The 13,489-nt window shown below is 37.4% G+C and overlaps 2 protein-coding genes across 2 annotated transcripts; one reads left to right on the top strand and one right to left on the bottom strand.

Annotated features, from left to right (window-relative positions):
- The first annotated feature begins 2,951 nt into the window (after positions 1–2,951).
- Positions 2,952–4,779, top strand: LOC108666626 (prefoldin subunit 6). Its single transcript, XM_018153539.2, has 4 exons — positions 2,952–3,071; positions 3,391–3,461; positions 4,020–4,144; positions 4,391–4,779. Exons 1-4 carry the CDS (start codon positions 2,999–3,001, stop codon positions 4,509–4,511), a joined length of 390 nt encoding a protein of 129 aa, XP_018009028.1. The 5' UTR covers positions 2,952–2,998; the 3' UTR covers positions 4,512–4,779.
- LOC108666625 (UBX domain-containing protein 7) lies at positions 4,755–12,589 on the bottom strand. Its single transcript, XM_018153538.2, has 11 exons — positions 12,445–12,589; positions 11,612–11,706; positions 10,555–10,741; positions 10,076–10,162; positions 9,517–9,641; positions 8,324–8,470; positions 7,493–7,783; positions 6,868–6,984; positions 6,108–6,471; positions 5,847–5,983; positions 4,755–5,092 (listed from the first exon to the last, which is right to left on the bottom strand). Exons 1-11 carry the CDS (start codon positions 12,476–12,478, stop codon positions 4,934–4,936), a joined length of 1,743 nt encoding a protein of 580 aa, XP_018009027.1. The 5' UTR covers positions 12,479–12,589; the 3' UTR covers positions 4,755–4,933.
- Positions 12,590–13,489: the final 900 nt, after the last annotated feature.

Here is a 13,489-nt window from a genome sequence, read left to right as displayed (position 1 = left end):
GGCGGGGCAGACGAAGAGGTGCTGAACGGATTGGAGGGGATCCCCGCACTCCGGGCAGGCAGAACTAGGGGAGCATCCAATCCTGGCGGAGTAGGATGCCAAGGAGCTGCGGTATCCCGAGCGGAGCTGGGATAACGCTGAGCAGTAGGGGCGAGGGAGTGAGGTCTCCACTGAAGCAATCTGCGGTGTCGGAGCAGCAAGGACAGCGTTTATGGTGGCAGTAGCCGCCACGCAGAAGGTAATCTCCCTGCGGAGAGACCGCTTGGCTTCTCCGTATGTCCCGGCAGGCAAGATACCATTTGTCAAGAGTGGTGTGACAAGATGGCCAAACCTTGACTGTATTGAGGCTTTCATAGGGCAGTCACTGCCAGTGTGGCAGTGCCCAGTGGAGTATAAAGGAAGGAATTTTAGAACAGGAAGCCTGCTTGTGCATCTGCCTCATTCAGCAGCTGCCAAAATGTTGTCATGACAACTATTGCCAAGCAGTTCAGACTGATCAGTTGTATTCTGTCTTCTCCAAACATAGCTGCAAAGCAGACCCAGAGACTGTTATAGATGCTCCCTTAAGTTCATTTTTGAATCCTATAAGTAGACCAGTGAAGTACTATGGGTGCCAGCAATTCAGCATTACTATCATACATAAGGTAATTACTATCATACATAAGGTAATGATTTAAATCTTGAATTGATGAGGAAGTTGAAAATGTATGGATTCTAAAAAATCTCAGGTTTGCCACTAGGTCTCTACAGACTCCAGCTGTGGAGTTGCTATGGTTGCTTACTAGACCCAGGGTGCGTACTGTTCATGGAAAACTTGGAAAGTCATGGAATTTGCAAACAAATGAAGAAAAATGGAAGTGTTTTTCTGTGCTGCATGTGTTAACCCATTAATGCCCAGTGGTTCCATTTGGAACCAGCGGAGAAAAATGGATTCATAACAGAATTGTAAGATTAAATAAATATACAAGTGGATGCGCAGGTTTGATACACATCTTGTACACGTTCTGGCAAAATTGGGTTCTGCTGCGCCAAGCCGCCAACTACTCTCTTTTCGGTTAACATTCAAAGATTACCAGAACCAGGTCATGGAAAAGTCATTGTTAGGGGCCACATGGTGGCATATGAATATGTAAGGAGTTGTAAATTGTGTGCTTTAATTCTCTTTTCTTTTTTTTTTTTGTTATCCCCAGTGTTTGAATACTGGTAGTATTTAAACACTGTATTTACACTGGTATTTATTTCTCACAACTCCTTACATATTCATATGCCACCATGTGGCCCCTAACATCATGGAATTTTTTCTAAATACCAGTAAGCCATCTGTAGACCACTAGATTGGAATTTTCCTACTCATCAATTAAATCTCACTGCTCAAAAGTGGCCAATTTGCAATTCATTTATAATCTAGCAGCACAATTTGCAGTTTTATCAACAATTTGATTGTAGATAATTCATCTAGCGGGAATTTTGCAGCTCCCAAAATGGTAAGAATACTCTAGTGAGGGCTTGAATAATTGATATAGGTATATCATGCCAGATTGCTTACTGTTGTTTTGGCCCTTGAATGAAAAATAGGCTGTCCCCCATGAATTGGACAAAAATGCCAATGAATCTGGTCAATTTCACCCATTTCAATAGGATAGAATAGAAGTGTTGCACTGAAGAAATATGCCCATGGCCTGTTGCTAATTCTTGTACTTTTCGTGACTTGATTCACAAGGGATCCGGCCTTTGGAACCCGATCTTTCCATAGCTGATGATTGATTGAGATAGCTGCTGGACTTATTGCCTGGTCCATAAGGTCCTAGGCATTTTAAGACTGAACATATGCATCTGCATAGCTTATTTGTCTAGTCAGTTCTTGAAGGCGTTCATACTTGGAGCATGAGGCTGTTCCACATGTCGGTGACTCGATGCAAGAAGAAAAGTTGTCACATGGATGTGTTACAATGCAGTTATTTTAGTTTATAGCCGTGGCTCCTGATGTTGGTTCTGGCCTGAGACAATAGACTTGTCTCAATTTATTTAGTGAACTATAATAAAGAAAGCCTATTTCCAACTGAATTTTTTTTAAATCTATAAAACAAATTCTTTTACCTGAATTTTAAGAAATTTCTGCCCATTATTTCTGCTCAATTTTTAGCCCAGAGACATAGTTTTACATTTATAATTTTAAAATTATTTTCAAGGGACCTAAGAAAGGACTTACAGCTCAAAAATTGCTCTACTTTGCTATGCAAAATATTGAAAAATTGCAGTGCTTACTGTAATCGGGACTTGGGAGGATAACCTTGTATGGGATAATTTTAGGTTGTGAATAACAAGTGGGAAAGTGGAATTTTTTTAAGACTCTCTCTATAGTTCATTTTTGAGTCTTGTAAGTAGACCAGCTAGGTATCATGGACACCAGCATTATCATACATAAGATATTGGTTTAAATCTTGAGTAGATGAGGAAATTCAAATTGAAGCAAGTCTAAAAAATCCATGTTTACCCCCTATGTGAATAAGTGAATCAGTACACAGAGTACAGTACAGGTATTTATAAAAACTATGGAATAAAATAATTATATGTATTATTTTGTGTTTCAAGGAATTTCATGTGAAAGTGGAATTTTTCCTACATCTCCTGACCAGGAGATGGGAAATTTTTATGAGAGCTGAGAATTATGAGTAGTAAAGTTATGATCTGAGTATGCTATATTGATTAAGAAATTGATGACCTAGCTGAAATTTATACTCTGAATCAACATTTAGACTGCTGAGAAATCTCCAAATTAATACCTAGTTTATGACAGAACTCCTAGGACTTCTATATTATTACAATATGCCTACATTGTGAAGCATTATAAAAGTTGATGCTCCTGAAATGTGGCATGATTGTATACCAGAAATAATTGCTGCAAGTCAATAAATGGTATTAAAATTTGTATCAAATAATTTATCCACAAATTTTTGTCTTGTTATATTACAGAATTAAATATTAGCTAAAATTATTGATGACCATGGGTCCTGAAGCTCTCCAGAAGAAACTTGAAGAAGAATCTGAAGGCTTCAAGAAATTGCAAAAAGGTATGATTCAAATAACCCAGCTTGCTTGCTAGTAATGAAAAGCTTGAATCTTAATTTAACTATATACTACACAAGATGATGGACGCTCTGAAACAAATTTCCATGATTTAGATCGCCCATGAAAACCTACTTCCATAGAGCATTAATTTTCCTACTATTGTTCAGTAAATGATCAATTTTTTGACTGATTTTATACGGTAAAGAATTGTCAAATGAAATTTTGTAGTTATTGCATGACTTTGAAAAAGTTGTCAGTGTTAATTTTTTCATGCAAGGCATTCTTTGGAGCATGGTAATAATCATCTTTATTGACTTCCAGAAATCAGTAAGACGAGCATACGGCGGTCACAGCTGGACTCGCAGCTAAATGAGAACAACCTTGTTAAAGCTGTATGTACTATCATATCATCAATAACCTTGTTATTGATGTCAACATCATATAATAACTACCTAACCTTGTTAAAGCTTGTGAAGCTTTAACAGCATATCCTTGTGAAGATATGCTGTTAAAGCATATCTTCACTAACCTTGTTAAAGCTTCATATACTATAATTATCATCATGTCACTAATCTTGTTAAAGCTGTATGTACTATCATTATCATCACTAACCTTGTTAAAGTTGTATGTACTGTCATTAACATCATCATATCTTCACTAACCTTGCTAAAGCTGTATGTATCTACTATCATTATCATCACTAACCTTGTTAAAGCTGTATATACTTTCATCATATCACCAATCACCTTTTCAAAGCTGTATGTACTATCATTGTAGTTTTGTTCTGTGTTCACAGTTAAACAAGCAACTATCAACATGTCCTCCTAGAAACTCAACAGCTTTATTATAGTGCAAACAAAAAATAATTTGAAAAATAGATTTTGGGAATGATTGAACCATTGATATTTATTCAGAAAGTGCGAATAAATATTATTTGTTGTTTATTTTAGGAAGTTGATTTACTGGAGGAGAGCGACGTGGTCTACAAGCTCATTGGCCCGGCATTGATAAGGCAAGATCTCGCTGAAGCAAAGTCCAGCGTCGACAAAAGGATAGAGTACATCACGAATGAAATGCAAGTACCTATTCGCATCAACAAATATTGAATAGAATTTGCCATTCTGTGTAAAGTTTGTTTTCATGCATCGATGTGTATTTTCATCAAAACATTCCTGTAATGAATCATTTTAGTTCGTGTCAGAAAGTAGTAATGCCAAGCAATCTTGAATTAATTAACAGAACAGTTTTACGTTGCAGTAGCGCACTGATAAGCACAGCTTAGCATCGAGACAAGTGGCGTAATAAGTATCTTTACCCGCAGAAAACGTCATGATTCGGCACTGGAAAAACTGGAGAAGGAGCAAAACACCAAGCGGGAAGGAATCATGAAGTTACAGCAGCAGCTACAGCAGCTGCTCACCAAAGCTGCCGCTATGAGCTGAGCCTCCAAGAAACCAGCCATGTCTTATTTTCGTTGAAACTGAATTATATTTAAGATTATTTGCCACTAATTCTCCTAGTTTAATAATAACAAGCTATTTATGACCTGCTTAGTAAGCCTTTGTTACCAGTGTACGTGGAAGTTTAGAACTCCAATCAATAAGTTTCAATTATAATTTGGGTTTCGCAACTCTTCTCAAGATTCAAACTTTTCTTGTTGAGCTCAAGGAAGGTAAAGAATTAGCTGATCAAAAATAAATTTTAATTACACGAATGGGCTCATTATCATGGTTGCTGAATTGAACATCTTTCATAACCTATGAACACAAGACATCAGGCAAACTATCCTTACATTTCCATGCAGTAGGATAAGTCATCCGACGGTGAGCACTCGACCGGTTATCACTTCTTATATTAATATCCATCATTCTTTTTGTAGAATAATAGTGTCTCTTTGCGAGAGGCCGGCGTCTTTCAGAGAGATAGACTCGTCCAGTTCAAACACGTCTATCTTAGGCCAGCCAGTGAAGGCCCGATATCCTGGTGGGGAATATCCTCTGGGCCGCAAGTACCGCCGCAGCACCTGTGCAAACAAAAAATGTAAGATGGCTAACCGAAGAACAATAATTGTATATGAAATGCAAGAAACTTGAATAAAGGGCCTATCATACGATCTCCCAGTTTTGTAATACAAGAGGCATGTTTTTAAAGTGTGTACCGTTTTGACATGCAAGACAAGTAAATTTATTTTCTTTTTTACATAATTTCCATTAACGTCGAGACGTGTATCGTATTTTTGGACCAGCTTTTATATGCCATCGTCAATGAAGTCGAAATAGTGAATCGTTTCTTCTTATTCACTTTACACTCTCAGTTTTCTAATGAATTATCGGTAATAACAATGTCTCCCATTACGTTCTCTAGCAAGAATGTGCGGTCATCTTGGAAGGCCCTAACCTATTTCCGCACCATACTATCACTCATAATTTTTTTCACCACACACTTCACTAAATTTCAGCTGATTTGAAGCCTGGAGCACAAAAGACGCGCACGCACATCGCAGTCGCGTGGAATTCTCAATAGGTGATATTTTAAAATCGCCTAAACAGATGCACACTCGATTGGATGGTTCCATAATGGCGTCAGTGGCCTCTCAAAATATGTAGCTACCGTCGCTAAACAGCCGCTGTAATGTAAAAACGGTACACACTCTAAAAACAAGCCTCATGTATAAAAAATTATCATACACAAGAAGTCGTGCACACAAAGATATAGCCAGAAATAAAATTATATACTTGATGTAATCGAAATGTAGGCAGTTTCTGCAAAGCTGTTACCGTCAGAGGCGCTGCTCGTGGCAGGTTAATTGTTTCTCGCTTGCCATCTGGGAGTCGCAGCACAATGGCAGCGCTGTCGCTGTTGTCATACTCAGCAGCCAGGCGACGCCAGCTTTCACTATCGTCTTTCTCGGATTCTGGACGCAAAGAAAGGAATTATTTGAGATCTCACTTCGACAATACGAACGAGTTGTTACAAAATAAAATCGTCATTGACTTTAACATACACTACTTAAGAGCCAATTAAGTTAGACACCTCACCTCCTAGGGTCTTAATGCTATCATCTTTTGAGCTGCCAACAGTCACTGGTGCGCCGTTGACAAGGTGATTCTTCGCAGTTCTCCATTCACTAATGCGACTGCCACTGCCTGCATCGCAACTCTTATCACAAGGTCTGTTGCCAGTCTCATTTTTATCAGGGGAATGACTTGAAGCGACCGCCTCACTGGTCGTAGCGTTATTGTCTTCAAACGAGTAATTGATTTCTTGGTCATCGTCCAAGGAGCTGTTCAGGGAAAGCAGGTCGTCGTTGTCTTCTGCATCTGATGAGTTGGACTGGCAGGTCTTCAGAGACGCTGCGATGGCGAGCTCCATTTGGGCTTCTTCAGTGATATCGAACAGAGCCTGCAAACAAATTTTTATTAAATTATTTACATCAAGAAATTAATTCACCTTCCATTGAAGGTTTATTCAAAAATTTATTTAAGATATTGGAAATATTAGTATCTTCGGCATAAAAGAATAGGCCTGGATAGGCCTCTTACTTCATGAACGGCTAGAAACTATTTGAATAGGTTTCCATTAGCTTGTAATGATTATTTCTTGAAACGATTTGCAGTTCATGATTATGTTGAGTTTATTTATTGTCGCATCATAACTTAATGCTCTGAAAGTATACAAAATGAATCACTGCCAAGAAGGAAATATTGAAGAAGTAATAAACATTTTACCTGATACGACACTGATAGAATAACGGTAGGTAAACAATAAGGAGATTTATCAATTAAAACTTCAACCGACCTTGCGTTTAACAGCAGACTGGCTCACTTCACGGAGGCTTTGAGCTTCAAGCCCGCGTTCAGACAAGCCTGACGCCTTGGAGCGACTGGATGACACGTCGCTAGCTTGGCTCGAGCGCTGTGCACAGAAGGATTGATTAATCAGTCATTAATATTATCGAAATAATAAAAATGAATGGAATTTTAATCATGACCTAAATTTGAAAGCAAGAAAATAGTTTTCGGCGGACGCTATACATTTACAGTTTAGTTGTAAACTTTCTGCAATGAGATGAAAATTTTGGAAAGCGAGTTTAGAAAAGAAGAACCTTAAGGATAGAATGCCTAAATTAAACCGAAAAAGACATACAGTTTTTTAAGCAAAATAAAAATTAAATTGTTAATAATTCAAGTTGGGGTCAAGATATTTTTCAATTCAATTAAGTTACAATTCAATGACATAAGATCACCCAAGCCAGCGAAATTTCTCGGCAACTGAGAATGAGCTTAAATTGAGGAAAACAATCATCAGTGACAAATGTTGTAATAAGGAATACGTCCGACGGGCCAAATTTACAGGAATGCTGACTCAAGTTTGTATGAACATCAAAAAACGTATTTTTTAATTAAAATTACATAATACCTACCGATAATTTGGAAAGTGCTGATGAATCATGGCCGTTTGAGACATCAGAATCTGGAGTTTTCCTCTTGCCAGCTTCCGGTGATGCGAAGTCAGCAGCAAACTGAAGATTGCTGGGCATCCTGCCATGTAAGCTGATGAAGTTCTTCAGGAACTTGCAGAAGGCTTTGGGATCAGTCTCTGTGAAGGTGCTCATATGCTCGCCGGTGCGCGAGTCGATGATTGCGATGTACGGGAAGGTTACTGACGGGTAGAAGTTCATATACTTGCGTCCGTGTTCGCTATCATGAGCTGCCTGTAAAAGGAAGAATATTATGTGTTTGCTAGCATTTTGGCAAACAGTTGACTACCTATTACTAAAGAAAACATTTGGATAGAGTGTCGAGGGCTCGGTACATCGTGTCTTTGCCGTCTCCCAGAATAGCAAGAAATAACATCCCTGCTGTTGTTCAATACTTAATATGGACGTCACTTATGATTATAATGCTCAATCAGAGCAGAATAAACACGATCATAACTCTGTGTTCTTGCAGACAAATCTTGATAATTAAAGTCATTTTGGCATCATACTTGTACTAGCTGAAACATGATGATTTAACCAAACCATTTTCTTTTAAATGAGCTAAAGGGTTTCAAACAATGAACCTTTTTTGTGGTCAATGTGAAGTGTGAAGAGCTAAAGAGGGTCAGATCGGATTGGACACAATCCGATTACTTCACAGAGCATTTGACTTTTGTACACAGTCGTTTCTATCCTTCTTTGCTGTCTTATTTTCATGCTCATTTTCAACCATGTAATAATTAAAAGTGATGATAACAATAATAATAAACAGACCTGCCATAACAAGAAGGTGCCATCGAGCAGCTTCCTGACGTTGGCGTTGGACCATACGTCCCTGTTGAGTGTGTGGCACATGAAGTCATTGTTGTCTTGTATGTTGGCGAGAAGCCACTTGCCCTTCTCCTTGCCTTCTTCTCGCGCCTGCAAGAGATTAGTTGTGCATGAGTATCGTCACTCAAGACGCTGGGTTTAAAAAAAAATGGAAGTGTAATTTAGCCATACAATTATCACTGCCAGACTTATAATAATTAAAAGTGATAAAATTCGAGAATATCTGCATCAATGTTTAAAATTTTTAGGCAATTTTAGTAAGAGTCTTTGAAGTCTGTGGGTATTTCATGGGCTCCTACGTGATGGCTAAATTATGCAAGCCAAGCTAAATAAATTGGTTCAAATCCAAACAAGTTCACGGGTGATAGCTAAGTAGGACAAAATTATTCTCATTAACAGCAGAACGTTAAGATGCCACCAGCTGATGGTGAATTTTCAACACCTCTCGATTTAAGGCAACATAAATCCCTAGGAATCTAGGGATTTCATTTTCATTTCACTAAATCGTGAGAAAGACAGGATCGTGAGAGAGATAGGATCGTGAAGGGACAGGCTCGTGAGAGGAGAGGGACAGGATCGTGAGAGGAGAGGGACAGGATCGTGAGAGGGACAGGATCGTGAGAGGGACAGGATCGTGAGAGGGACAGGATCGTGAGAGGGACAGGATCGCGAGAGGACGGGATCGTGAGAGGGACAGGATCGCGAGAGGTACAGGTTCGCGAGAGGGACAGGATCGTGAGAGGACAGGATCGTGAGAGGACAGGATCGTGAGAGGACAGGATCGTGAGAGGTACAGGATCGTGAGAGGGACAGGATCGTGAGAGGGACATGATCGCGAGAGGGACAGGATCGTGAGAGGGACATGATCGTGAGAGGGACAGGATCGTGAGAGGGACAGGATCGTGAGAGGAATTTATACCATTCTTTCAATAACTTTGGAATTTAAGAAATCATAGATACAATTCACAACACTATTCAAAAACCATTATTCATTATAATAAGATTGTTTGAACATAATTTCCTGCTCATATAAATCAAGTTGTCACACTAGAATTTAAGTGAGGTAGGCAGAGTTTAAACATGTAGCATGCAATGTATAGCAAGGAAATAGCAATATCTATGGCAATTGAACGTACCATAAAGAAAGAACCCTTGTAGATGAGATCAAGAGGAGGTTTGAACAGATCTTCAAGTTTTTTCAGCTTGGACTGAAGGTCTGCTTCACCTCCCAATGAATGCGATCCACTTGAAGATGAAGAACCTGGGAATTTGTAATAAATTTAATTCTAGTTGCTGGTACAAAATTAAAACTCATTACACCATTGTTAATTTGTATCAAACTTCACATGGCATCTCAACAAAACATGCATGGCGTTTTTGCATCCACTTTAATAAACAATTTAATACGTATATAACTAGTACTACACGTAATGAGTGTATATAAGGATAATAACAAAGAGCTACTGGGGGTGAGGGGGTGAGAAGCTTTCCAGAGGGGAGTATAAGAATATAGGTATTGTCTGCAATATTCATATATGCATTTACTATATAACTCATTCACACAGCAAGTTTCAGTTAACTCACAGGGAGAGTCTATATTTCCCAAGTGGGGATCATTGAGTCATAAACATCAAGTCCCAGATTCATTATTTAATATATTCTTATTCATAGTGTCTCAGTCATGAAAAAACTCACCGCTGCTTGTTCCGGCAACGTGTGAGCCTCTGGAGCTACCAGCCCCAAAAATACCACGACCAAGGCCCATCATTTCTTCCTGATGTCCTGGAATACACATAAAAACTTCACACGTATTCTACTACAGTTATGTTGAATTGTGGATATAGGAAGCATATAGATTTGAGATTGTGATACTCATTGTAAAACAAGCAATGCATCTTACATGTTATCAAAAATATACAAAAAAATATCTCAGTACTGACTGCAGTGAGTGACAGAGAGCGCATTTTCTCGTTGACGATTAATATGATAATAAAATAATATACTTGAGGTCACCACTGGACGGACAGATGGACAGACAGACATGGCGAGCACAATAGTGCATTTTTTCCATAAATGAGAAAATGCGCTAAAAATGTTCATTGGTTCAGAATATTTGTGATAAGAACATTATATTTTTTTGAGTAACATGTAATTCAACAAGAAATGACACTTACTGGTCTCCTGTTCAAAGTCTCTCATGTGCATAGTGTTCCTGAATGGTATGTTGTCACTTGAGTCATGCCAGGTTGCCCAATTTCTGAGGTTGTGTGAGGAAGACATACCAGGCTCAGGGCATAAAACTTCAAACTTACGGGGAATTGGTGCCCTCACATCTTCTTCTCTGGCTTCTGATGATGTTGACTATGAATAATAATGAAATAATTGTACATCAAAATCAAAAAGAAAAACAGGAAAAATTGGTACCAAGTTCATCCGATCCACTTACAAATAAAGCTGACTTCACACTGTAATGACACAACATTAACTATATAAATATTTCAAACATTATTTCACATTCAAGGACAAAAACAGCCATATTTGCTGATTACAGAGAAATTGTATGGGGCAATAGAATAATATGCGTTTAAAAATTACTTTTTAAAGACAACACTTCTAAAGAATACAGTGTCTCTGATGTTACACATCTGCAATGAATTTCTAATTTTATTTTCATATATTAAAAAATAATTTTTAATTTTTTAATATATGAAAAAAAAATGTCAATATTATTCATTGTGTCAATTGATTCATGCATTTTCTCCAATTTTACGCAAGTGTGCAAAATTTCAGATCAATTGGAGAGGTAGAAGTGCTTTAAATATCAATTATCAGATTTGTAGAAGACAGACAAACAAACAACAAGAAGTGGAGTTAAAGACAAGTGTTGTAAAAATAGGGGCATGAATGAATACACGGACAATCTGTATGGTATGCAGTGACTTAGCCCCATGGGTGAAATCCTGTAACAAAATAATATATACATCTATAATCAAGACTCTGATGAGGCATATATTATACCTGAGAGTAAAATTAGAAATTGTCAAACATTTATTGTCCAATATTGAAAATAAGTATTCCAGCATAATTTCATCATTGCAATGTTGGAGATACGGTTCCCATGTAATTGTAAGGAGATATCACAATGTAATACCAAATGACAAATGATAATTAATACCTAGATATACATTCATACTCCAAATTAACTTGTGAAGTAACATGTTGCGTAGTTACCTGTGCAGGCTGTGAATCTTGATACATGAGTACAGCCATTTTATAATTATTGCTGCAAGCTTCCAATAAATACTTTGCTGATTTTTCATCAGCACCTGCCAATAAAAAGGGACAATAAGTAAAAGAAGTCATCGCAGTGTCTATGTATAGCTACATAGTTCTATAGTGGTTAGTGTCAAAATTATTTGAAAATGGGAGATAAATTGTTAAAACTATATAGTGTATAGGTAACAAATTGCCTTCAAACATTCTGAAGAAAATTGTTAGATTCTAAAATTAATTATAGATTCCTTTTATCAGTTTTAAATCTTAAGCTACAACTTAAATTTGGAACATATATATGCACACATATACAATATATCTATATATATTTATTTTCAAATGGCAAAAATGTTTTTGTTTTCTGTCACAAACCCTGCACTAAAACTTCAACTTGCAAGTCTTCATAAAAGCTTGAAATGTTAAAGGGCATTCTTCTAGTTACTAGATGATCATGAAACACAATTACACAGTACCCTAAACTTGATGAATTTCATTCATAAAAGAACATGTTACTTGAATGCCTAAATTTAAGAATATTCTATACTGCTATAGTGCTATAGTATAGGAATTCCAATTCTAGGAATCATGATACTGAATTACTGGTACCTCAAAAATTTAATTTGGTCTAGATACTTTTAAATATTATTCATTATTGTAGAATACCTAAAAGCCTCAAATAATAATATAAATATTGTTATAAAAGTGATGCAGTCATTGCAGTGGACTACCAGACTAGCCTAAATAGGTAAATGCATAATGCAGTAGACAAGTAAGACAACATAGCTACTTACCAGTTTCTTTCATAAGTTTCTGGACCAAAGACATGATGAATATTTTAAAAGCAGCTTGAACTCATACACATACAATCACAAGTGATACAACTAATAAAAAGAATTGAGGGATGATCAAATTCTGCAAAGAATTATACAACATGAAGAGTTACATATACCTACATTAGAAGTAGGAAGTTAGGAACAATTGTTATCTGTAGAATAATCCACACTCAGGATTATGTATGTTTTCAGTGAATTTTCCCGCGCATTTTGACTTTTTTCAAGCTCTTGCGGCGCACAGTTGGTGCAACTTCTGGCCATCCCTGCTTGCACGCGCAAGCGTTGGTGCAGCGCGTGCAAGCATCGGCGCAGCGCGCGCAAGCATTGGCGTAGCGCGCACATACATTTTGTCAAGGGACAAGAGACAGAAAATGTATAATACATAATAAGTAATATGCATTTAATTATCCATAAATAATCTATGATTTTCCTTGATATGGAAATTTTGTGAAAGCAAAAATCTAGAAATTTATTTACAAAGAAATTTTCTACAAATTTCTTATACGAACTGGTGAACATCGTTTGTGTTTTTTACCTACCGTAGACCATCCGGTCCGGACGTGAGGCAATATTCAGTCCGGACGTGTCCTCAGAAATTGGACATATGAAGTAAACAAATATTAGTGTTAAATGACAGATTTTGCTCGTTCTATATATACTATTATTGCGCTGATAGGGTTATTAGAGATTCTACGGTTAATGAAAGGAGTCAGAAATAATTTCATCATTGTAATTAATGGGAAAATAGTTTTGAGTGCGAAATCTTTTGTAAATAAAATATGTCACGTAACTGTCATCGTAACGTAACTGTCATCAGAAATTTCCAACATCGTCCTTACATACTTTTACGCAATGCTGCTTCATCGTCATGTGATAACGTCTCGGACAAATTTACGGCCGTACTTGCGGCCGGTTTCGCGGCTGGACTCTGCCTGAAATTTCTCCAATAGTACTGAACGTAGTTCAATGAAACTTGGTACGCATATTCATTATGGCCTAACGG

This window comes from Hyalella azteca, unplaced genomic scaffold (genome assembly GCF_000764305.2).
Source record: "Hyalella azteca isolate HAZT.00-mixed unplaced genomic scaffold, Hazt_2.0.2 contig6751, whole genome shotgun sequence".
Classification (NCBI taxonomy): domain Eukaryota; kingdom Metazoa; phylum Arthropoda; class Malacostraca; order Amphipoda; family Hyalellidae; genus Hyalella; species Hyalella azteca.
Note: the sequence above shows the minus strand (reverse complement) of the source record. Positions and strands in the feature narration are given on the sequence as shown.